The sequence below is a fragment of the Calidris pugnax genome, unplaced genomic scaffold (genome assembly GCF_001431845.1).
Source record: "Calidris pugnax isolate Ruff unplaced genomic scaffold, ASM143184v1 scaffold41, whole genome shotgun sequence".
Lineage (NCBI taxonomy): Eukaryota > Metazoa > Chordata > Aves > Charadriiformes > Scolopacidae > Calidris > Calidris pugnax.
In genome coordinates this window covers 15464896-15490218 of record NW_015094509.1, presented here as the reverse complement: position 1 = coordinate 15490218, position 25323 = coordinate 15464896, and the positions used below count along the sequence as shown (strand labels likewise).

Genomic DNA, 25323 nt, shown 5'->3' with positions numbered 1-25323 from the left:
CACACTTCAGTTTTTATAATGCAGCGTACTTCCATATTCAACTTCTGTGTGAACTGCATCACCTACATAGTTCTGTAAGACATTTCTGGTGTATTTGAAAACTTTGTAGCAAGATACTTAAAAACAAGTGTTCTTTTTACGCTTATTGGATGACTGGAAAGTAGAGTCATTATATGACAAGAAATAACAGTAAGACAATTACAGTAGTTTTTATAAGGTGCATCACTGAGGTCTCTGATGGTCCATCTGTGCTTTTATAGTTACAAATGAGAATAGTAACTATTCTATTCATATATTCATTCATTATCATCCTATATATATTCATATAAAGGCTGATAATACAGATTGTTTCTCTATAAATTTGCTTCACACAAATCATTAAGTATTTCACTACATAAACATTAGTAGGAATTGGATATTTATCCTGAAGTACCAGACACTTGTAATATCTAAAGGTGATTGTTACAAAACTAGTTATGAAATTTAGCAACATATTTTTGAAAACCTTTACAGACTTCTATATGTTATTAGAGTCTATGTAAAGCTGAAAACTTCTCTGTCTTGTTTTATTGGTTATGGAGAGTAGGTTACCTATGAGTTACCTTTATGATTGGTACCTTTGGTGATCGTAGTGTTGTCAGAAATAGATAACTAATATTTTATATTGTAATCTAGCATTTGATTAGCTAGTAACTTTGGCAGCTGAGGAAACCAAAGAGGCAGTATTTAATGAAAAGCCTATGTATTTAGCTGTTGACTTGAGATAAAATTCCCAGTGTGCCCTCAGCTGGATCTGTACTTGCGTTACAGTAACAGGGTCCTTTAAAAAAAACGATGACCAGCATTCAACTGTTAGTAGAAATAAGATAGGATAAGTGAATACCTGTTTAACATTATGCCTTGTATTAGCAATGTCTTTAGAAATTATCATTTAACATTTTTCATGTGTATGTCTTTTCCCTATTTTACTTCTATTGAATGTATGGGGTATACAATATTCAATACTAATGCATAAATGATTTGCACATAGTAAAGCCAAGTTGATAATATCTGACTTGATAATATACTTTGAAATAAGTACACATCAACTTAATTTTGCAAGTGTTGAGATTAACAACAACAAAAAAAATCATAGGGGAGTCTAGTTCAATTTGGATTAGAACTCTGGAATTTCTTGCTCCCAGTTTCATAACCAGACCATGAAAATGCTTTCCCTAGAGGAGCCTTTAATTCACTACAGGAAAACTTTTCATTGCCTTAATTGTCATATGAGTATCTGTGGCATAAAAGAAGCAAAGACAGGCAGACAGACAAATGGATAGAAATCTGGGGAACTATATAGAGCTATATTTCAGTAGACTGAAAAATCTAGCATTATGTCTGGAAAAGTAATGTCAATGCAAAAATAACAAAATGTGCATTTATTTTTCACAAAGTTTGTGCTTAAATGCATTTCTGATTTGCAATGAAATCAGAAAGCAGTTTAGTGACTTCTACTCATAACGTTTTCTTCTGAATTTTTACTGTGGTATATAACTTATTTTAATTTTGTTTCTGTAATTATTTTATTGATTTTCTTTAACATAAATATTTGTGTTTATTTATGAATATTAATAAATCCATAAATTATAATTTAAAATACATTTCATAAAATATTTTTACGAATGGAACTTTATACAGAAGTTGTCAAAAAACAATAGAATTTTCAATCTTCCATTTTTGGTGGAAATTGAAGTATATAACAATTCTTGTGCTCTGAAATCCAGTAAAATATTCCCTTTTATATGAATATTCACCCTATTACTTGTGTGTAGGAAAATATAGTGCATAAAAATAAAACAGTTATCTGAAATATTAAAACATGAATTACAAAAAATGGGATTAGTCCTGTTTAATAATATTTTTACTTTATTTTAGTGTATAGTATAGAATTTCTCCTGTGTGCATAGACATATGATACAGCCTCAAAATGGCACCATTGTAGTTTAATTTCTTTAATGTTATTATCAGCATCATGAGTAAGTTTTTAGCTATAGTTTTAACATCGGTTTAATGTCAGAAAAGTCAACAGTCACAAAAATGAGAAGGTGTCTTTTTCTGTATTCATTCTCAAGTATACCTCCTTTCCCTTTCTGCATTGCTCAGTGAATCCTAATTGTCTACCCCAAGTTTTAAGGTATTTTCTATATATATGGGCTATTTACAATGATTCTTTATTTATCAAGTTTTTGTGTAGGCTTTGGCACTATAAAAAACCACCCAGAAATTTCAAGCAGTTCATTAATTTTAAATGCTAATCCAACAAGCTCCTACTAGATGCCCTTGTACAATGCAGTTTATGGAACTGTTATTGTCAGAGATATATATTTTCCAACATCAGTTGGAAACTGATCAGTGGAACTTCTATAGATAATATGGTTTCATCACACCTACAAGTACTGGGGGAGCAAAAGACTGAAACCTGATAATAGGAAGGGGCTCAAGGAAGAGCCCTCCTTGTCCCAAAGTCCTCTGAGCATAGAGATGCAGATGAACATAGATCACCTTTGTTTGCTATTAGAACAACCTTGGACATGGTGCAGCTCTTTCAGGGCAGAGGAGGATAATTACTGTAGTTCCAGTTGACAAGGGCTGGGCCTGATAGGTTTTCTGAGCAGTGTGTGCTAAGTTGAGACATTTTCCGTTTAACCCTCTGTAACATTTTCATTTCGCCTTTGACTTCCTCAGGGGTAACAAACCAATTCTTCCCTTTGTGTGCAAGAAGAAAAAATTCAAGGAAGAGAGAACCCCCAAGTATTCTGAATGTTACTCTCCTTTATTAGAAGCTGAAATTTAGTGAACACTCTTTAGAAGTACTGTTACAAATTACGTTTTCCTATTCAATTATATTGAATTTACATTGTAATGACATTAGCTTAATTACATGCAAACTTTCTCTTTAAAGGAAAGTTAAAAACTAGTACTGCAAATCCATTGGTCTAGTTCCATAGAAGTAAAGAACAATAAAGGTGAAAATCTCTTTCTGCCTAGTCAACTTGTATTTTTAAAAAAAATATTCTTCTATCAGGCCATGAATTTACCAAGTAATAGCAGACCTACCGCCTTTGCTGAAGTTTTTTTTTGGATCTGCTACTTCCTGGTTCAATGAACTTCAAAAATTAAATACAAATTAATAGAATTATTTTGGCATAAAATTTTTTATGTAAGATATACCTTTTCAAGCTATAAAAATTAGGAGAAAGTATATAATGCATTGAAAAAAAACCCCACAAAACAAGTGAATATGCTGAGGGCTAGATCACTACATAAAAATTTCTGGAAAAACACACTGAAAGGTTCACAGGAAGTTTCTCTCTGAAGATCCATTTTAGTTTATTGTAAGATAAATGTATGCAAATCAAACTGGCATTTTGAGTTTATCTTAAGATCACCATATTTTGGGAATATCTGCATTTTCAATACTGATTAAGGACAATTCTCTCAGCATGAGCCTATGCATGTAAGTTTTCTTATAATTCAAGGAGAAAAGGTCAGCTCTTAGTGGAGATGACATTTATTAGATTATGTTCAGAGTAAAATCTTACAGCCCAAAACTTGATGAACACTCCTTTAAATGTTAATGTTTGTAAAGGAATAGTAATAACATTTCCATATGGGTTCAATAATATTACAAGAAAACAAAATAGCTGATTAGTACAACTTACAAAAACCTTTTGTTATTTTTTTGAAAAAAAAATAAATTCCAAACCAGAAAGAACATGTTTTGCATATCATAAGGAGGAGAAACTTATGTATTGAAACTAGAGAATATATGGGTGATCATATTCTGTAGAAAATATGTTCTAAAGGACCTAAAATGCAGATAATGTACTTTTAAAATATTTTTTAATTGCTTAACTCTGTATTATCTAAAAACTGTATGATTTTATCTTTTTTTGTTTGTTTATTTTGTTCTATTTTGGTTTTTTTTGCAGTAAATGAGGGAGGTATTAAACAGGCATCCAATTTGTGTCCAGATCCTGGAGAACCAGAAAATGGAAAACGGATAGGCTCAGATTTTAGGTAAAATATAAACCCTACCATTGTATCATTTCTCTAATACTGAACTTGGAAAATGTGTATGTTAAAAAATTATTGCTGTTGTTGAGCTACTCTTTCAAAACTGGACTTATCAGTAAAAACTGAAATGCTATTCTGTATAAAACTATGAAGTTAAATATAGCCTCTAGTTAGTATGCAAAGAAGAGAAAAAACCTACTTGGAAGAGAGCATGCATCATAATCTGGCAAAAAATGGATTGAAGGTAAGTTGAAATAATTTTCTCTTGTAAAAACTGTGTTAGAGTTACAAATATTGAGTATACACGTGGTACTGGAGGCTTTTGTGAAGGACAAAGCAAAACTGAATGCAACCCAAAAAGAACAAGAAAACCTCACAGATGATGTTTCATATATTATTATAGAAATATTCATTGGAATCAAGGGAAATATTGTATTTTATATAGTATATTATTCTGGAATCCAAAAGTTTGATGCATGCAGGTGTATTTCCCTAATAGTACTCAGAGTGTTTTAGCACTCTTAATGCAGACAATTTTTATTAATTTTGATACACACCAAATTGGTACCGTATAGAATTACTGTCTTTAAAAAAATAATTCAGAACAAAAAAGTTGCACTTCGTTTCTAGCAAATTCTGCTTTTTATTCCTTGCTGTCTTTTTCAAGTGTTTCTAAGAAGACTCCAAAGAATCAAAGGATCATACACTTCCAGTGATCTGTTTCACTTTTTTATTTTTTTAATTTAACCTAAACTCAAATTTTAGCCCCCTTTCCTCCTCCATTCTCATGTATCTTTCAAACTCATTATCTTGTAAGGAAAAAAAAATACGTTTGTAATACTCTTTCAAAACATTCCATGTTTTTTTCTCAGTGAACAAATATGACTCCTATTGTCAGTAACAGCAGTGGCTGATGTATTGTATGAGTAGAGACATGTATAAAATCACTTCTTGAAAATGTTTTGAATCAATTTTAATCTCTTATCTATCTGAGTTTCTGAATTGTTTCCTTTTTAATTATTTAACATTCATTTCATCACACACTAAGGATTTGTATTTTTTATTGTAAAATGCTAGTCTTGGTAATGTGCACACTTGTCTCTTGCACACATGTGCAATTATTTCTACAAAATCACTGTGGAGTTGTGTAAATAATGCTCTATGACTTTTTCTGCAAGGTTTCATCACATATTTTTAATACCAAAACATAAAGCTTTATTACTATCCATTTTAAGGGTGATAGAAGCAATGTTACTCTTCCAAATTCCCCAAATTCCCCTTACAAAATACTCGTGACTACAAAATGCAATATCACTATATAAGAGGTTTTCAAAATATTAATTTTTAGTTTACTTGACTCTTCTTAGAATTTCTTCAGTAACATCTCTGCATTAATCTTTTTGGTTTATTCTTTCTTAATTGGAGGGCAAAAGAGTATTTCTCAATTTTGATTCATTTTTGGCACAAGCATGAGGTAACACACTAAACACAGATCTATGATTCTTCCTCACCAGTATTACATAAGGTAATGTAAGGATAAATAATAATATTTATTATGTATTATGTAAGGATAAATAATAAATAAGGATAAAAAGGTAATGTAACGATAAATAATAACACAAGATTTTAATTCAGAAACATAATGAGCATCATTTAGCAACTGATAAGGTAAAAGGTGTTCTCTGAAGATCTGTGAAACTATAGTTGTCCACAGTGACAGTTTATAGAAATATTTTACAAGTGTGGCAGGCAACCTTTTAAAAACAGCAAGCTGAAATGGTGGAGTGCAAGGTTCAGGTGTCAGAGAAAGGCCTGACATATTGCCTATTTTCAAGAGTAATCAGGATTTGAAACAACAATGCTATTAAAGGAGAAGAGGAATTATCTCAATAATACACATTCGCGTATTGAGCTTTTTAACTTTTTCAAACTGAAAAAAAACCCAAAAAACCCCACAACTCAGAAAACCAGAACAAAATAAACAAACAAAACAAAAGAAGTTTTTCTGGGCTTATTTCCTATTTTGTTCTGTGCCAAGTTTGCAACACCAAATGTCAGCTCCATATGGAAAAGTCCAAAATCTTTTGAAGCCAGCATTATCAGTTCATAAATAATCCCAGCTAAAACCTAGAAAGATTTTTTTAGTATTCTTTTATTTTATTCCATTAATTTGAGAAACATATGCCAGTTAAAGGAGCAAATGTTCATATTTACCTTATAACTATCACTGTCTAGTAGTTACATTCAGAATCCTATTACTAGCAAGAGAAAACATACCAGTTATATAAAAAGTCAAGACTTTACTGCTAGCCTAATTAACAACTTAACCTACTAATCAAAATATAATGTCTATTTATAATCATGCATTCCTAGTCCATATTTATACAGGAAAGTCTTATTAATAATATATCAAATTGTTAAATACAATAAACCTTATTATCATTTAATCCTTTTCTCTGGTATTGTGCTCCCCCTTTCAATGTCCCTCTGGTTGGAAAGTCAAAAGGACCAGACTTCCTCAGGAAGAATCTGGGCTGGGGGACATTTACAGCAAGTCATCTGTATCCTGAGGTCTTCACTGGGAGGAATACAATGTTTATAGTAGAGATTTCTCTCTCGGTTTTGGGATTGAACTTTTGGTTCTTCTTCTAGGTGATCTACTTATATCTCTGTCTCATTGTTTCTTAGCTTCAATTAACATTAATAGCTGTTAAAGGCCTGTCAAACCTTTACTACGTGGAAGTCAGAAGTTAGGTCAGCAGTCACTTGACCTCCAGACGACTGTTAAAAGAGCTAAACCAGCTCTGGCCAAAGCGAGCCCCGAGAGGGCTGAATGCTGTGCAGTGTCAGGCCAGTGCATAGCCTGAAGCCTTTTATTAAAAGCAAAAACCCATATTTACCATATAATGTGTTTGTATTGTTTGTCAGGACCTTCATACTTGAAAGAATGGGAAAATTTTCTGAAACCTATTTGTAAAAAAAGACTTCTTGTTATTGTTTGATTTTAGCTTGGGTGCAACAGTACAGTTCTCCTGCGATGAAGATTATGTGCTACAAGGTTCCAAAAGTATCACCTGTCAGAGGATAGCTGAAGTTTTTGCCGCATGGAGTGATCATAGACCTGTGTGTAAAGGTAAAGAGGAATTCTTACTCTTATGGTAATTTGTTCATTTCACATCTATCTGTTGTTTGATAGCAAATCCAATTAAATGAATATTTTGTAAGTGCCTGAAGTTTTAACCCTAGTGGGACACAAACTTGGGAACTTACAGTATAAAGTTCACTTCATAATGAGCTGAGGAAAATCTATCACATGCTAAATATTAAGACTTGACAAGATGGATTTCAAAATTGTGGTGATTCAATGTACAGCCAGTAGTTCCTGAAGCATCTTCATTACATACTTGCTGAGCCAGTGAGAAAGCCTTGAATTTAGGATTGATAAGGACTGGAGAAGTAAGTCTATACCTGGTTTTGACCCTCACCAAATGGACAAAGGGAAAGAAATACAGAAAAATGCATAAGAAGCACAAAGTCATTCTGCTGAATACATTTGATGTCCAAATACTATGGAAAGATGTATGATGAATACCTGAATCAAGGAATGAAAGTATTAGTGTGTATGTATGTAATATATATATCCGTATATATAATGAGAATATTAGTGTGTACATACACATGCAAATTGGCATAGCAGCAAAGCCTAATATCAAAGAGTACAGTTTGTCCACAAAGAACACTTGGGTATGGGAAACAGGAGGGACAGTTATCTTCTAATTCAAGGCCATGGATACTTACCCTAATATCCAGAGAGAACTGTGAGATGTTTCTGAACAGTGAAAGAGGGCAAGAAAATCCGAGGGTGGTATCCAGATGATGTGCAGTAGGAATCCATAAAAGCTGAAAAATTACATAGTGATTTTTGTTTGTTGGGGGGTTTTTTTGTGGCTAAAATACCAGAACAGTCTAAATGGAACTCGCTATGGATAAGAATGAAGTGCTAGATGTAGGTTGGAATAATCAGCTACCCAAATCTGAGTTCAGAAAAACATAATAGGTGTTACAGCTGCAGAAATAGGTTTACAATGAAACACAGCAGTATATGCTTCAATAATAGCATATCACATAAACAAATAAAAAGTTTAGTTGTGTACCTACAAATATACATAATATTAACATTCTGTATCCTACTACTATGTACTATATTTATGTATAATTACTAGAAATTCCTAAAGAGAATTTTCTGTATTTTTGAAAGGAAGGAACACCCAGATTTCGAAACTAAATCATGAAAAAAAATCATCATTAAGATCACATATAAGGATAGGATTTATATATATCTTGTATCCCATGATCAAATAACATTCTTGGCTTTCGTATCCCACATAAATGGTAACTGCACCTCAAATCTTTCTATCCTGTGTGTTATGTATTTGATAATAAAGTTTAGTAATCTGTCATTGAAAAGTCATTTTAAAAGGAAAGCATACTGCATTAGCATTTTACTTATCAATACCAAAATACAACTACACACTGCATACTCTGGTGTTTTTTTAAAAAAGTATCCCTCCTAATAGACAAGGAAGTGTTATCAGCTGTACTGTGATAGGACCAAGATGTATCCATAGCTAATTGTAAGTTTAGAAAGGCAGGTCAGTAACATTTGGGGACAATGGCCTTCAAGCATTACTTTTGTGTAAGTTTTCAATTCTGAACAGCAGCAGGTATCAAAGTACTTAAGTATAAAAGGGAAACATATTGTTCAGTCCATTTTTTAATTTTTTTCCCAGTATGACTATATTTAGAACTACCATGGTGTAATGATTTACAAATCACACTTGTAAACATGTGTCTAATGATAAAGTAAACATTAATACTGAACAGGAAAGAAAAAGAAAGTAATAAATCCATTGGAAGCTAGCAGTTCTGTTAAAATTGTATCTAAATGTGAAACTGCAGAATGTGTATTAAATAGATTTCCAAATGCACCATTATTCATAGGTAGAACATGTCATTCACAACCAAAAGGACAGTGTTTCACTTCTTTACAGTCATCAACTTCATAGTACTAGCACATTCCACCTTAAAACGCAGAGTAACAATATTAAGAAAGTTATTAGCAATTGAAACAATGCCATATGGTGAAAAACCAGACAGATGGTATAGATATTATATTAAATGCTTTTGAGTGTCATTAGTCACATTAAAATTACTGATTCAAGTACCTTTGGTGAGCTATAATTTTGGTTCTTTTGATTAGCAAGACGTTTCAACTCAACTCTTAGATATACTAAGGCTGGCATACAAGCATTTCTTCTAGAATAATAATGATGTCTTCTCTAAGTTTCATGCATAGAACATACAACAAACGTTTTGAAAGAATTTTGCATAAGTAGTATAAAGATCATGGAGTAACATGAAGAAAATATCTGCAAAAATATGTGTGCATCTGCTTGTTGAACTTGCATGTTTGTGTACAATTCATTTGGGCAAACAAATTAGGCAATCATGCATAAATGTTATTTTATGCAAGAAATTAATATTTTCTTGTGAACCGATGAAGCTTTGCAGATAATGAGGGCACAGGTGGTATATTAAATACTTCACTTCTTATTCTTTCAAATGCCACTTAAAGTTCTGCCTTTTATCATGTAGTGTTTGATATTTGAATGGTACAGCTTGCAAATGTTTTCAGTCACTTATATAAATGATATTGTGCACATACCAAAAATCCCACAGTAGCAATACATTTTTCAAAAAATGGCATGTGAATTACCAACAATTAGTTACATTAATAGACCGCAATTGGGCAAAGTTCTAAACAGGAACTTTCCAGTTCTGTTAGATGCATTTGATTTGACATCATAAATCCTCAGGACTCATAAGGCATATGAGTGGCTGAGTATAACTGCTTGCCAAAAATGAAAGATTAACTCTCTTTAGGAGTTATCATATAATACCAGCTGGAACTGACATAAGATCATATTAATGAAAGTGAATCTGGAATAAGTCTGAAGCATTTCTACAGGAGAAATATAACAGGACTTTCAGAAGGTAAACTGATGCATCCATTCCAAAATATAAGCAAATATTATAAGTTATCAACATCTTTTAGACCTTCAGACTAGTTTCCAGGAAAATGCTGCTCTGTAGGTTTGGCTGATTTCTGAACCTTTTGACTTCTAGAAGACTATGAGAAAATTGTAAAGTGATATTAGATACCCTCAATAGAATTGCAGTTGGATTGCCTTGTAGTTTATCAACACTTATCCTTTCTTTTTAATATTTTTTTTTAAATTTTAATATAATTTATGTATTTGATAACCCAAGCAAAATAGCAGTTGCTCAGATAGATGAACGTGGTGAAGAAATATGGCAGAAAATCAAGGCATGCGGGGCGGGCGAGTCGCGCGAGCCGCGGGAGCCGCGGGAAATGTAAAAGCGGCCACAGCGCGCGCTTCCTCAGAGCAGGCGGAGAGCGCGAGCGGTGAGTGGTGCGGCTGTACGTGTGAACTGGGCTGGGAGGGAGAGGGGCTGCCCGCGGGCGGAGAGGCCCGAAGCCAGTCGGGAACCTCGTGAGGGAGCCGAGAGGCTGAGGTGGCCGGACTCTTCTCAGTGGTTTCCTCAGAGGGGCAACGGGCACAAGCTGGAACACAGGAGATTCCATTCAAATATGAGGAAAAACTTCTTTCCGGTGAGGGTGACAGAGCCCTGGAACAGGCTGCCCAGGGAGGGTGTGGAGTCCCCTTCTCTGGAGATCTTCATGACCCGCCCGGCTGCAGTCCTGAGGGATGTGCTCTGGGCAATCCTGCTTTGCAGGGGAGTTGGACTGGATGAGGTCCCTTCCAACTCTGACAATTCCGTGATGAGATTTCTGCAAACGTATTCATCTCAGTCATGATAGCTTTGGAAAATATATAGCAAAAAAAAAAAAAAAAGCTTCAGTGTTTGTGGGAGATATATGACTACCACCTTAGCAGTGAATTTCTCTCTAAACTTGCACTTTTGGTATCTGATGATGTTATTGGTCTCATCGTAAGTTGCTGCCTTCTTGATGGTGATTAGTCTGACAGTGAACCAAGTTTATAGGAGCTTTGATTAATTGTGTAGTAATCACAGAAGCTGCTGTTACATCTGCTTCTTACATAAAGAATTACCAATAAAGAATTGCTAATACAATATTTAACAATATTTTAAAAATATTAACAGTTAAATTTCTACAAGTAGACTTAAGGTGTAACAGTTTATTAAAAAATTTGATGTCTTTTTAAATACTATATTAAAAAGTGTCTATGTTCATGAAATCTTTTTTATACATTCTTTAGAATGGGACAGAACTTCTCTGTTTCAGTGGTCTCCAAAGTTTTTTGATCGAGCACCCTTATCAGTAAAAATTTCATACCTCCCCAGTACATGTTTGTGTTATATACATATACTATAGAAGTTCTAGTATTTTATTCCTGCACCACAGTGGTTCATCTTGCTTAGCCCGTGGGATGCATGCACCCTACTTTGGAGACAACTGGTTCAGCTCACATTTTGAAACTTTGCTTCAGAGCCAGAAAAATCTGTATCTCAGAGAACTGTGTCTATCTTGAAATGCATGTTCTGGATCTGTATAGTGTCCATTAAAACTGATGCTACTCTGAGCCAGATCATCAGCCTTATTTAGCTTCAGATTCTTGTACACTTGAGCATAGTGGGGAAAAAAAGGAAAAAAATACAAATAGCTTTGTTCATTATCCTGATCTGGATCATTAAAAGAAATCCTTTCCTCTTCACTTATCACTTCAAAAGGTGTTTTGGGCACGCAGTGACACCAATGACTTTTGCTGAAACCTGGTATGATACAACTGTTAGTTAAGATGTTTTCTGAGGACCCTAAGAGCACCGACAGCCCTTTCTGGTGCTGCCCAGCTCCACCTAAGCAAATGGAAAAATGAAAGACCTTCTTAATCTGGAAAATTTCAGTGAGCTTTTTTTCTTGCAATACTAGGATTTGTTTAGGATTTACTCTTAGTACATTACTTAGATCTATTTTTTTTAAATTCTATATTGTATGTTTTTTTATTATTCTGAAATGTGTCATTGCTGTACAGTATGAGCAATAGCAATGACAAAATTTACTGAGACATACTGTCTGAATAGACTCATTCAGTATACAGAAATAGTTTCTGAATAGCAGCAATTGTCAGATGTAAACAGATTCTTTTTTTTCTTTTTTCTTTGTAACTCAGAATAGGTAAGACTAAACTTCTAAAATACCTCCTGCTACTCTTTTGAAGTAAGATATAGCCAAAACGTACACGTTACTTTTCTATTAGTGAGCTTCTAATTTTCACAACCTAGTTAAATCTAAAAGAAGTGAAGCTTTTATAAAAATTTTATTATTATGTGCTAATTATTTTCATGACGAACACGTATGTACAGGTAGGAGTTATCAGGAACAGGAAAGCTTTTTTGGAAACTTTTAAAGGGTAAATTATGCAAATGTTAGTGTGTTCGTGACCAGGAAAGTTCAGTAAAACAAACAACTAATTAAAAAAAAACCCCAAAACTAACAAACACCAACAACAGAAACAAAAAACCCAAACAAAACCAAAGCAAACCAACCAACCAACCAAAACCAAAAAGCTTTAAGATCACTTTTATTTATTTGGATCATTAAGGAAAAATGGAAAATGTTTTGACTAATTGCTATATGGTAAGACTTTAGTGTACTATGCTAAATTTGCACTTTGCAATTAATGTACAAATCCATTCTCTACATCTATGCATATATATACACATATATCTTGGTGGGTTTATATTCTGGATATAAGAACTGTGATAAAATGCCTTTATATCAATTCAGTAAAAAATATTCTGTTCATAAGCAAGTTCGTTATTTTATCTTTTTCAAATTCCTTAACTGTTTTTCACTTTTTCCTATTTAGACTCTTCTGACCGAGTGGCCTTGCTAATAGCTTTCTGAAAATCCAATTAAATTCTGATTATCTCATTGACTTTATCTTTTAATTTAGGAAATTTTCCATGGAACTCTAACAAGCTGAACTTCCTTGTTTTACACATAGAGCTGAGCCTTTTGCACACACTCAGACAGTGATTGTATTTTTTTAATAGACTTCATATATTTATCAGCTTATTTTAATCAGCTTCCTCATACTGAAGGTATCCCTTGTTTATCTTTGTCCTCAGGATAATGCATTGCTTCTTATGCTTTTGCAGTTTTTTTGTTGGTATGGTAGATTTTTTGCATATTTATACAACAAACAAACTTTGAGTGTTAGTTGTACTACCTTCAGTATTAGGAAGTGCAAAAATAAAATTACCTTCTTTAATATTTTCTCTCTAATAACTTCTATATGTGATCATATTCAATTGTTTTCACTAAATTTTTTTCACCTTTACAGTTTATATGACATACTTCCATGTGCATAATTATCATTCAGGATTTCACAATGTAGGCTTGCATTAACTTTGTGATTTTCATATTTTCTTGGCAGTTAGAAAGCACACGTCATGGTTTAATTTGGGAATTTCTTTTTCTTCTGGATTTCATACTACAGTGTCTATCTGCAAATGTCTATTAGGAATATTTCAAAGGGTACAAATAATCAAAATGAGCAGCCAGACATAGATTTTATTAGGACCATTCCACTATAGAATGACATGGCTTTCATTTGAGGCCTTCACTATAAGGCTACCCTGAAAAAAGGCAGCAAACAGATGATAACTCTACCACAGTATACACCCAAAGGAGATAGGCTTTACATCACAACTCTGCCCCAGAGGATGGACTCACATGTTCATATGGAGCAGCAGATTGTGTCTAGAACACTCAGTGGTTTCCCCCTCCTGACTTTTCTCCTACACACAGATATGAGCTACAAGAGTCATGGCAGTTTCTTGTTAAAAACACAGATGAAAAGCTGTATTGAGAATTAGTCTCGTTTGTGACCTCAGTGGCTTCAGCTGCTGATCATAATTGAGGAGCCTTTCTGTTACCTCCATCCTCTGTTTTTGTTTCAGGCTTCTGGAGCAGCTCTGAACAGACTTCTCCACAGTATTGCTTCTTTGAGGGGTTAAAGTGGTGCGGGTTGGGTGGTAATAATGACACTCTTTCTAGAGGTTAATGGGGGGGAGGAATGAGCAGTCATCCAGCAGCAGCTGATTCTTCCTGTGTTCATTACTGATCAAATAAGGACGCTTTGTTAAAGTGTAATACAACTGGATGGTAATTTCAGGTATCGTAGTAGAGGAAGCAATAATTCTTTAGCTTCTGTGGTTTATTTGTAGTGTCATAATCATCACTGGAGAAATAGGATAAGGTCGTGTTTAGCTGAAGTTGCCTCTCAGTTCCCCAGCTTCATACAGGAAGAGGTAACCAATAGTGCATTCAGCAAAGATATGAATATCAAGGAACCAATACTAAAACTTTTACTGACTTCAGAAAACTGAATTTAGTGCCTTAAGAATGTCATCCTCAAACAGAAAGGACACAATTTATGTCCTTTGTGTTATTTGTGATGTGACATGCAACCTACAGTAAATTATATTGGTTTGTTTTTATTTAAGATATGCTACTGTAAATGACCATATGGACTTTGATCTGTAAATGAATGCCCTTTGTAGTGTTTAAAAATAGATAACACCAATTTATGTAGGTCTATGTTTTACAAGTTTCCTTTAACGATTTCAGTGCTTCAGCTGTTGGTTCAATGGGTTGTACAGGGGTTACAACAGAAAAAGTGTTGACATGCCATATGCCAATACATACGCACAAAAAATTACAGTGATAAAAACGATCCTTGTGTTTTTGTCTTTCAAGACATTAGTAAAGGAAATGTTATAAACTACTTGTTGTATTATATTAAAAATGAATAGAGCAGTTTCTCCTACTGTAGTTACTTTTACTCCAAATACATTGTGTTTTTTTAAGATTATAAGCTTGTACACAAGAGAAAGTCTATTTTACTTTGTCAAAATAACTAAACATGAATATTATCTTGTATGAGCTAGTTCTATTTTTGGTCAATGTTATTTTGATCCTTCACATCTTAATTAATATAAGTTGGAGCTCAGTTTATGAGTCTGCTACATGTATTTTGTACGTAAATTAAAAGGTGAACTTTCTTTTTGCAGTCAAGACTTGTGGATCCAATCTTCAGGGACCTGGTGGCACTTTCACATCACCCAATTTTCCATTCCAGTATGACAGCAATGCTCAATGTGTGTGGGTCATCACTGCTATCAATACTAATAAGGTAAGTTTAAAATTCTGGCTTTGCTTTAGAGAAGAAAAAAACCAACACAAAAATGTTTGTAGACCGGTTTGTAGACCATGATATTTTCACTAATATGATTTACCTCTAGAGTATAGCTGCTCTACTTAGTGCATTGCAGACATTTCTAAGCAATAGCCGATATTGGATGAGTATGGACAGATGTTAAGACCTGTTGTTTCCCCTAAGACTTTTTTGGTCTTTGTTTGACAAGTAGATGTCATCGTATTTTTATGTGATTCTCTTAATGAAGTCCCAGAAGCAACTACCCAATGGTATGAAGCTATATCATGGGTCCACTAATATTATGTTATAAACTTTAGAGCTGTTTTGTGTATAAAACTGTTCATATCATGTTTAGCCTTAGACTATGCGAAGAATCACTGAAGCTCAGTAATTCACTTTCCCCTCATGAAGGACTAGACAAAAGTTGTGTCATACCAGTGTATTGAAATCCCATACATTTTATACCTACACTTTAAACCAAAAGTACTGGGAGTTCTGATAATGCCAGATGAGTCAAAGTAGAGCAATAAAGTTAAGTAATGACACCAGTTGCCTTCAAATTCAAGAGCTAGGCACCTGGCAGCAATGGCTATATTCTATTTCCAGGTGTATCATTTTATCTGAAATGAGTGTAATGGACTTGTTTAGATGTAATAAAAGAAAAAATTAGCTGTACAGCTCAGGAATGTTTTATAAAGGACTATCAACACCTGTGTTTTCTGCTATAGGGGTGTGTTCTACCTCCTAATTTCTGTCTTATATTGCCATCTGCATCGCACTCCAGTAATTGATCATCAAGGCCTAGAAGGCCTACCCCTTTACACCTGAGTTTATTAAGTGGGAAGAGAGAGGATTGAGTGAAAACCTGATTACATTTCAGAAACCATTTAGCTACATTTGTGCATTTCTCTCTCTAATCTTACAACTTCCTGTGTTGAAGAAGAAAAAAAGAGATTTAATCAAGTGATTAGAATAATGAAGATGGAGGGGGAGAGAGGGTTGTTTGTTTGTTTTATCATTGTTCTGAGGACTGCTAATCTGATTTAGCCAATTTCTAGATTATCAAATGTGTAAAGAGTTCTTGAAAGATGATGCAGTCTCTGTCCCAGAGACCTGCACAAAGTTCAAAAGTAATAGTTAAGAAGCTTCCTATTTTTATTTCTTTAATCAAAAACTGTTGGCGGGCAAGATGAAATCTGTGCATATCTAGAATTTCTGAAAGTTCTGTCAAATGTGGCAGTGGATAGAATTTAATATTGTCTTGTTTGAGGAAATGAAATACAGCTCTTATACTTTGAAAACCACCACTGAGCTGTGGTATAGAATGAATTTAGACCTTTTTGGCTATATTTTGCATAAAATGGATTCCTTTCTTAAATGAGGCAAGGGCATGTCTACACAACAGAAAAGCCAAATAAGATTTTATGCATTTCTGCCAGTGGTAGAACCAAGATTTAAGCTCACAAACCAGTGTGTAGCTATTGGTAAATCACAGATGACTGCAGGGTTAAGGTGTTAGATCAGCATCCAGTACCCTCCACGCATCCACCAAGCCAGTCGTCTTGTTGTAGAAGGCTATCAGTACCTTTGATTGTTTTTCTGTTCATTGAGATAAATCGTTATTGAGCTTGGAAGCAGAAATCCTTGAAAATCAACCATCATCTCTGTTCTCCTCGCCAGAACCATCTGCGTGGTATTCTTCAAAAGAGAACTCTGAACAAATTCTGTTGTGTCAGGGCTGTGTTCCTGCCTGTTGCCTTGTCTCCCTAATTTCAGGGTCCTGAACTCCGCCAGCCCATGATCACTGCAGCCCAATCTGCCCCAACCTTCCCATTCCTGATCAGCTCTTCCTTGTTTGTAATAATGAGGTAAAGCAGAGCATGCCCCCTTGTCAGCTCTCAATCACCTGTGTTAGGAAGTCATCATCATACACTACCTAAACCTCCTTGAGAAATCGTACCCTGCTTCATCGCCCTCCTAAGAGATTATGGAGTGGTTGAAATTCCCTGTGAGGTTTGACTGCACATGGGAGGCTTCTCCAGTCATGTATAATGGAGGAAATTCATGGACAGTGTTTCTACTTCTAGATTTTTCTTCACGTGGTTTCCACCAATTTTATATACATCAAACAAGTGATTTTTGCCACTGATTTGTCCATGACTACTCTGGAATCAACTAAAGCTTTGCTGGTCAAAAATGGCAAAGCTATAGTACCAGGGATCTGCCTTAAAGAACTTTCAAGAAAATTGTGCCTCTCTATGGTACTCTAAAGGTGCAGTGGAATTTAAAGTTCTTTGCTTTAGCCTGAACTGTGATCTTCATATTATTAACCCCTTGGTTCCATAGAAAACATTCTTGGGAATAACTGCACAGAAAAGATAATAAGAATTTCTCAGTTAGAACTCTGCTTTATTACATCTCTCACATCTAGTGAGGGAAATGATACTTGAATATCTCATGGGATATTATACAAACTCATCAGTTAGGTTTTGGAGAATGCTATGAATTGCTGGTAATTTATTCTGACATTATTTAATTGCATCTTGTAATTTTTTGTTTACATTTTTAATATACTAAAAAAATCTTTTTATCTTTGTGGTTTAATTACGTTCCCCTTCCCAGAGGCAGTCCATTTTTTTCTACTTCTTAAAATTTAGAACTTGTTTTCCTTTCATTGTTTCTATATCAGATCAGATGCCTGAGCAATATTTCTTAGCAATAAAGAGCTGGGAATATTGTTTATGAATATTTGTGGTATCATATTCGCTTCATTCTGTGTCAGATATGAACTGCATGCACAGTAAGCAGCTTGTAGATTGAATTTTATGGTTACTTGCATCTTTCTCAAGACCGGTCTTTTTTTCTCAGGCCCTATTATGACATATTCTTCATGGGACTAGTAACCTAGAGTTTGTTTATCCGTAGATTAACAGGCCTTCTTAAAGGGAGATAGCAGTTTGCAACCTCTGTCTGAAGTGGTAAGGATAAGCCCAGAGCAGAAGACTTATTTTATTGAGAGATTTGTGTAGGAAATCCATAGGTTGATGAAGCTAATGATTTTATAAACATACATATCTATATAAACAATAGAAAAAAGCTTTTTTCACACTGGAAGACTGATTCAATCAATATCAACTAGACAGAAAACAAAGAAAACCATTTTCTGTGAAAGATGCTTCAACATAAACCATGATAACTTTATTTGCTTGCTTTTTTTTTTTTTTAAAGATAGCATCTTTAAACTTCTCTGCACTAAATACCTACAATGTCTCACCTTACCAGAGTGAACCCTGGGTGGATTGATTTAGCATCTTTTGCTAAAGCTGAGAAACATACAATTTGATGTTCTGAAACATTAAATGTAGTTTCTTGAACTTAAGCAATTATCATCATGAAAGCATTTTCATAGTGTTATAAACATTACAAGATTTCCTATATTGTGTTGTCTGAATGATAAAACCTCATTTTCTGTGTTTTATTGCTTCCATAACTCAAATATCGATCTGCCGTATCTAGCGATACAAACTCTGCAGCTGTTCCTTGACCTTTTCCAGAAAGTCTTGATTGTTAATTTTAAAGCACAGAATGAATGATACACGTGGGAAAATTCCAGACAGTGAGAGAAAGAAAGCTGTTATCTGCATATCGTAAAAAAAATAAATGAAAGACATACATAGATTTGTAGATTATAAATTTATGTTGTAAATTTATGTAGATTATAAATCTACAAATTACCTGTTTGATAGATGGAGTGAAATCATATAGCAATTCTTCATTATAGGTGTTCTTAAATTATGGTACTTCAAATACTCTAGGTATTTTGCCAATATAAGAATGGTGAATTTAATTCTTTCATTCTTGGCTAATTCCTAAAAATATACAAATATTCTGAATTGTATACAATAATATTAGTTTGCTGTATCCTTCAGCTTAACAAAATAAATAGGTCTCATCACCAATGAAGTAAGAAGATCGTTTCCAGCACTGTACCAAGACACAATTGTTTTCTTTGTACCTTCACCTGCTTCCTTTTCATTTGTTACAACATAAAGTTTGAAAGTTGAACAATTTCCTCAGTTTTACTTAACATAAAGGGCTGTTGTTTTAGGACAGTGAATGCCTTGGTTTGTTAGGTTTTTCTTTTTTTTCTGTATATAATTTTCACAGAACTAAACAAGACCCGTTAGGCAGTAATTGCTAGATAACTGTTATCATAGCATAAGCATGCTAAAACCAGGTTAGGCCAAAAGAAAGTGAAATAATGCTGAAATGCTTATTGTTAGGTCAGTACAGATCCTGTGGTATCTTACTAGTAATGGCAAAAATGCTATTTGCTGTACTACCTTAAAACCTGCTTCACGTTGTTTGCCTAAATAGCACGTGGGATAAGAAAATTGCAATTGTGACTCTTGATTTTACCCTTCGAAAGGATGGGCTACAAAATGATCAGTTTAAATTTAACAACAGGCTAAAATATCAGTGAAACCTGAATTAGGACTAAAGTTAACCAGAGTTCAAGTCTTATGAATTATACTTGCTGATTTTTTTTTTTTCTAATCTACAGTGACAGAAACACTGTGGAAAACGTCAATGCTAGAATGACAGCCTTTCTGACAGATCTCAGCCATATTCACACCACATATCATTCACCACCATGCATTGAGAAGGAGAAAAATAAGCAAAAGGGTTCCTATAAAAAAAAAAAAATCAAGCTGTTTTCCAAAATTTAAAGACGAAATTAAATATATAAGCTTATTGTTAAATTTAGATGGATCAGAAAACTAGGTCCTGGTTGTGTTAATTTTACATGGCACGAAGTTAAAAAAAATTTTTACATGATTATATGCTTTCTTGTCACCATCATATTGTAAATTTTACATTCCGTTTATTTCAAGCATAAAAGTATTCTTACTAACCTGCATAAATGTATTCTTAAGAATACAGGTTTCAAAAGTTTGCCAGTGTTCACATTCTTATCTTTTTATTTATTGCATTTTGAGATAATTTTGAAATCGATAACAATTTATGTCCCAGAGTTGGGAGATAGTTGGGGTTTGGTTTGGGGTTTTTTAAAATTATTTTTCGCTAGGGTTTTTTTTTTGTGATTGTCAGACATCTGTTAGGAAATCTGTTATCTGAATTTTGTTGTAATGGCAGAGCCTACTGAAAATTTATGACATCTGTATCCAACTGCGAAAGTCCTTTACTTTCTGAGAAACTGTTGAAATGGTTCAAAATATCTGGGAAGCTCCTCACATGATATTTTTTGCAAGTCTAAATAAGTTTACTGAGGGAATAACTTGCAACCATTACCAAATTGATATTAAATATGGTTCTCATTTAATCATCCTATATTAAGTGATACTTAATTATTTTATTTTATATTCTTCCATTCTTCCCTTCCTCCCTACTTATGTCATGATGTTGATGTTTTCCTCCTGCAAACATTTAATCTTTTCATTTCTGAGTTTTTGTGCTTTTTAGGCCAAGCCAAAAATAAGCAAAACAAATTTAGCAAAAAGCTGAGTGTTTACATTTAATTTACCACAGCTGTGTTATTTTGTTAACCATGTCAAAACTGTGAGTGGAACATTTCCTAAGCTTACTGTCAAGCCTAAACTGAGTTGCCATACATATTTATTCACATTAACAGCATAAAGCTCAAGCAGGCTGGGTGTTTTAGCATGAACTCAAACACTCATTTCATGAAGTCTGTTTTGGTCAGGCCTGTTGGAACAAACTACACTGCATCTCTTTTTACAAGCAAATGTCTCAAACTTGGCTTTTCCTAAGCAAAGTGTGAAGAGGTACTGTGGCTGTTATAGTTAGTGAAATGATTAGAAAATAGGAGCATATTTAAGCTCTCTCTTAATTATGCATTTTAAACATAATCTGCATGGATGAAAAACAGGATTAAAAAAGCTGGTACTCTATTTATCAATCAGAGATAATGTACTTTTATTCTCCACAAAACTAGAAAGTGTAAAAATATTTCACTTCTGTTCAGAACAAATTTAATTTCTTTACAGTAATAGCTACAGTATTCTTCCATATTGTTCATGAACATTTTGATCCAGTTAAAAAAGTCTGAGTGACGTATATGCTGTGGTTTAAAAAATATATGTGCAGGGTGGGGAGATTGTCGCAACAGAGTAAGAGCATGAAAGGGAATTCAGCTGTTTCTAAGACAGGAAGTTAGCAGGTCTGGTAGTATCTTTCAGTAATTTTGACACTGTCCTACATATCATCCTGGTCTCTAAACTGGAGAGACGTGGATTTGATGGATGGACCACGCAGTGGATCAGGAGCTGGATAGGTGGCTACATTCAAAAGGTTGCTGTCAACGGCTCAATGTCCAAGTGGAAGCCAGTGATGAGTAGTGTTCCTGAGGGATCAGTACTGGGACCAGTGCTGTTCAGCATCTTTATTGGAGACATGGACAGTGGGATAGAGTGCACCATCAGCAAGTTTGCTGACAACACCAAGCTGTGTGGCGCAGTCGACAGACTGGAAGGAAGGGATGTCATCCAGAGGGACCTGGACTGGCTTGAGAGGTAGCCCATGTGAACCTCATGAAGTTCAGCCAGGCCAACTGCAGGGTCCTGCACTTGGGACATGGCAATCCCAGGCACAAATAAAGGTTGGGTGGAGAATGGCTTGAGAGCAGCCCTGAGGAGAAAGACTTGGGCGTGATGGTGGTTGAGAAGCTTGCCTTGAGCTGGCGATGAGCGCTGGCAGCCCAGAAAGCCAACCGCATCCTGGGCTGCATCAAAGGAAGTGTGGCCAGCAGGTTGAGGGAGGTGATTCTGCCCCTCTACTCTGCTCTGGTGAGACCCCACCTGGAGTACTGTGTCCAGCTCTGGAATCGTCAGCACAGGAAAGACATTTTTCTGCCGTTTCTGTGACTATAAAAGCATTGTTTTGCACTCTGAAAATATGATCTGCCCATAGGAATGGGTGAGAAATTGTGCCTATTGCAGTAACTGTAACAGAAGTAATTGCTTCTATTTCAGCCATCAGCACTTTTAGATCCTACCCATAACCTGAATTTCAGGTACTAACTCCACCTTTGAATAAAACTTTAGATAGAATTAAAGGCTGAATATGAGTTTCAGTTCTGTTTGACTTTCTGTAAGTTCCTAAAATTGGTCTGTTATGTCTCCTATACACTTTGAATGCAAACATGTTTTCTTATTTGTATTATAATTAATATATACACGCATGCTAGAACTTTTAAAAAGACACATGTATATGACCCAGAGACATTGACAGGAAGTTTCCAGTGCTTGCACTATGAGCAATTGATATGTTTTAGTCTTTTTTTGTTTGATGAATTTTTGGCACTGAGACTTGTCACTTTTCTCCACAGTTGAGTTCACTTGGTTGCTTTTCTGAGTGATCTTTATAGTGAATTGTTCTGCTCAATATAGACCTTTTTCTGATATTTGACTGGGAAATTGAGCTGCTGGTTATTTGTTTTCTATGCAGTGACTCCTTTAAGGGTTCCATTCCGTGGTGAGTTAATCTCAGCTGGCTGCCAGGTGCCCACCCAGCTGCTCTATCACTACCCATCCTCAACAGCACAGGGGGAGAAAATATGATTGAAAATCTCATGGGTCAAGATAAGGACAGGGAAGTCACTCACTAGTGACTGTCATTTGCAAAACAGACTCAGCTTGGGGAAGTTATTGCCAATCAAACTTGAGTAGGATAATGAGAAATAAAAGCAAATCTAAACCAGTACTTTTCTCCCCCCTCCCTTCTTTCCCGGCTCAGCTTTGCTCCCAACCTTTCTACCTCCTCCCCACAAGCAGTGCAGGGAGGACAGGGAATGGGGGCTGCAGTTAGTCCATACTGCTTTGTCCCTGCCACTCCTTCCTGCCCATGCTCTTCCTCTGCACCAGCATTGGGTACTTCCCACAGGGTGCAGTTCTTCATGAACTGCTCCAGCATGGGTCCTTACCATGGGATGTAGTCCTTCAGGAGTGGCCTACTCCAGTATCGGGCCCCACGGGGTCACAGGTCCTGCTAGGAGCCTGCTCCACTGTGGGAGTCACAGTTTCCTTCAGGGCACATACACCTTATCACAGAAGCATTACCAGCATCACTGATTTGCTCAGCTTTGGTCTGTAATGGTTCTGTCTTGGGGACACCTGGAACTGGGCGACACGGGGGCAGCTCTGGATCAATTCTTACAGACACCATCCCTGTAGTTGTTCCCTGCTACCGAAACCTTGCCATGGAAACCCAATACACACTCACAATGCAAACTGAAGGTGATGCACGCAGGAACATCCACTGAGACTTAAGTCACTATTATCACTCCTGTCTTTCTGTCCCCTTCAGGATGTGTAGCTAATCATCAGGTTAGGCTGACATCAGTTAGTGATGTCTGTTTTCTTTTGGAACAGACTGCTTACTCTCAGTGGGATGAAAAAGGGCAGACTCCTATGCTGCATACAAGGATATCCTTTTTGGCTAACTACTAAATGGAAGATCAGAAGCAGGGGCAAGTTAATTAGAACTCCTCAGCCCCTTCCTATGATTGAAGTAATCTTGCTTAAGTACATTGATTTATTATGGAATGTCAACAGTTCTCTGATCAGATGAATGGGAAGGTACTGTGCATTGCCACTGTAAAAATGATGTTACTGAGAAAAAGAATTCCAGATACGTTCTCATAGATTGCCTCATAGCCTTGGTACATCTTGTGAATATAAAGGTCAAAACCAGAGCTATCTTGGGAGTTTAAATGCCTTACAGGTTCAGTGGCGTCTACCTATGATTTTATGGATCACAGCTTCTAAGTTGGGCAATGCATTTATATTATGTTTTGGAACTAGTCTGAAACATCATCAGTCATTTATATGCTTTTGTGAGGAAGCCCACAGATGTCAATGGACCTGTTAGAGTGTGTCCAGAGGAGGGCCACAAAAATGATCAGAAAGCTTCATTCTCCTATGAAAAAAGGCTGAGAGAGTTGGGGTTGTTCAGCCTGGAGAAGAGAAGGCTCCAGTGATACCTTATTGTGACTTTTCATCATATGAAGGGGGATTATAAGAAAGATGGAGAAAGACCTTTTACCAGGGCCCGTAGTGACAGAAGAAAGGGTAACAGTTTTAAACTGAAAGAGGGTGGATTTGGATTGCATAAAAGGCAGAATGTTTTTATGATGACAGTGGTTGCCCAGAGAAGTTGTGGATGCCCCTTCCCTGGAAGTGTTCAAGACCAGGTTGGATGGGGATTTGAAAACTGATCTAATGAAAGACATCCGGGCCCATGGCAGGGAAGGTTGGATTAGGTGATCTGCAAGGTCCCTTCCAACCCAAACCATTCTATGATTCTATGCAGAGTATTTATATTTATAAAGTACTTATGTATATACATTTAAAGATTTTATGCTTAATTCGATATTTATGGATGGCAAGTCCCTGTTTTGTTGACTTCTGTAAACTTAAATTTATTAGCATTTTGATCTCTGGTATACAACTTTTTGTTGCATGTTGATATTTAGAGATATTTCAAAACTGTTTTCTCAGTTGTTTTTTTTTTTTTTTTTTTTTTTTATTCTCTTAGGAGTCTCTGTCTGTGTTGATGCCCTGTCTGACACATGGGAGTAGACAGGTCTATTTTCTGGCAGGTGTCAGATTATATGATGAAAGATGTGGGAGAGGACAACAGTAGGCTGTATGAAAGAGGTAAGCCACCCTCTTGAAAATCAATATTTATCTTTATCCTTTCCTAGTACCAGAAATCGGTATTAGATGGAGGAAGGGAGCTGCAAATTGACAGTACAATCTTGTGTATGTGATTACATGCAGGGGGAAAAGATCTCTGGAGATGAGGAAACCAGTATCTGCTCGTCTACTAAACCCAGTATCTGAGTTCATTATTGAAAGCATTCCTTCTCCACTCACTGAGGTTAAGATTTCACCATAACACTCAAGCACATGCTGGCTGACCTGGTGCGGTT

General features: G+C 35.3%; 1 protein-coding gene across 1 annotated transcript in view; it reads left to right on the top strand.

The window, feature by feature from the left end:
* The window catches only part of CSMD3 (CUB and Sushi multiple domains 3), a 600957-nt gene that overhangs the window by 269671 nt on the left and 305963 nt on the right, over positions 1 to 25323 (top strand). The window contains exons 9-11 of the mRNA XM_014965576.1: positions 3975 to 4062; positions 7068 to 7192; positions 15205 to 15326. Of these exons, the coding sequence (XP_014821062.1) occupies positions 3975 to 4062; positions 7068 to 7192; positions 15205 to 15326 (335 nt within the window). The remainder of the gene's footprint in view (positions 1 to 3974; positions 4063 to 7067; positions 7193 to 15204; positions 15327 to 25323) is intronic.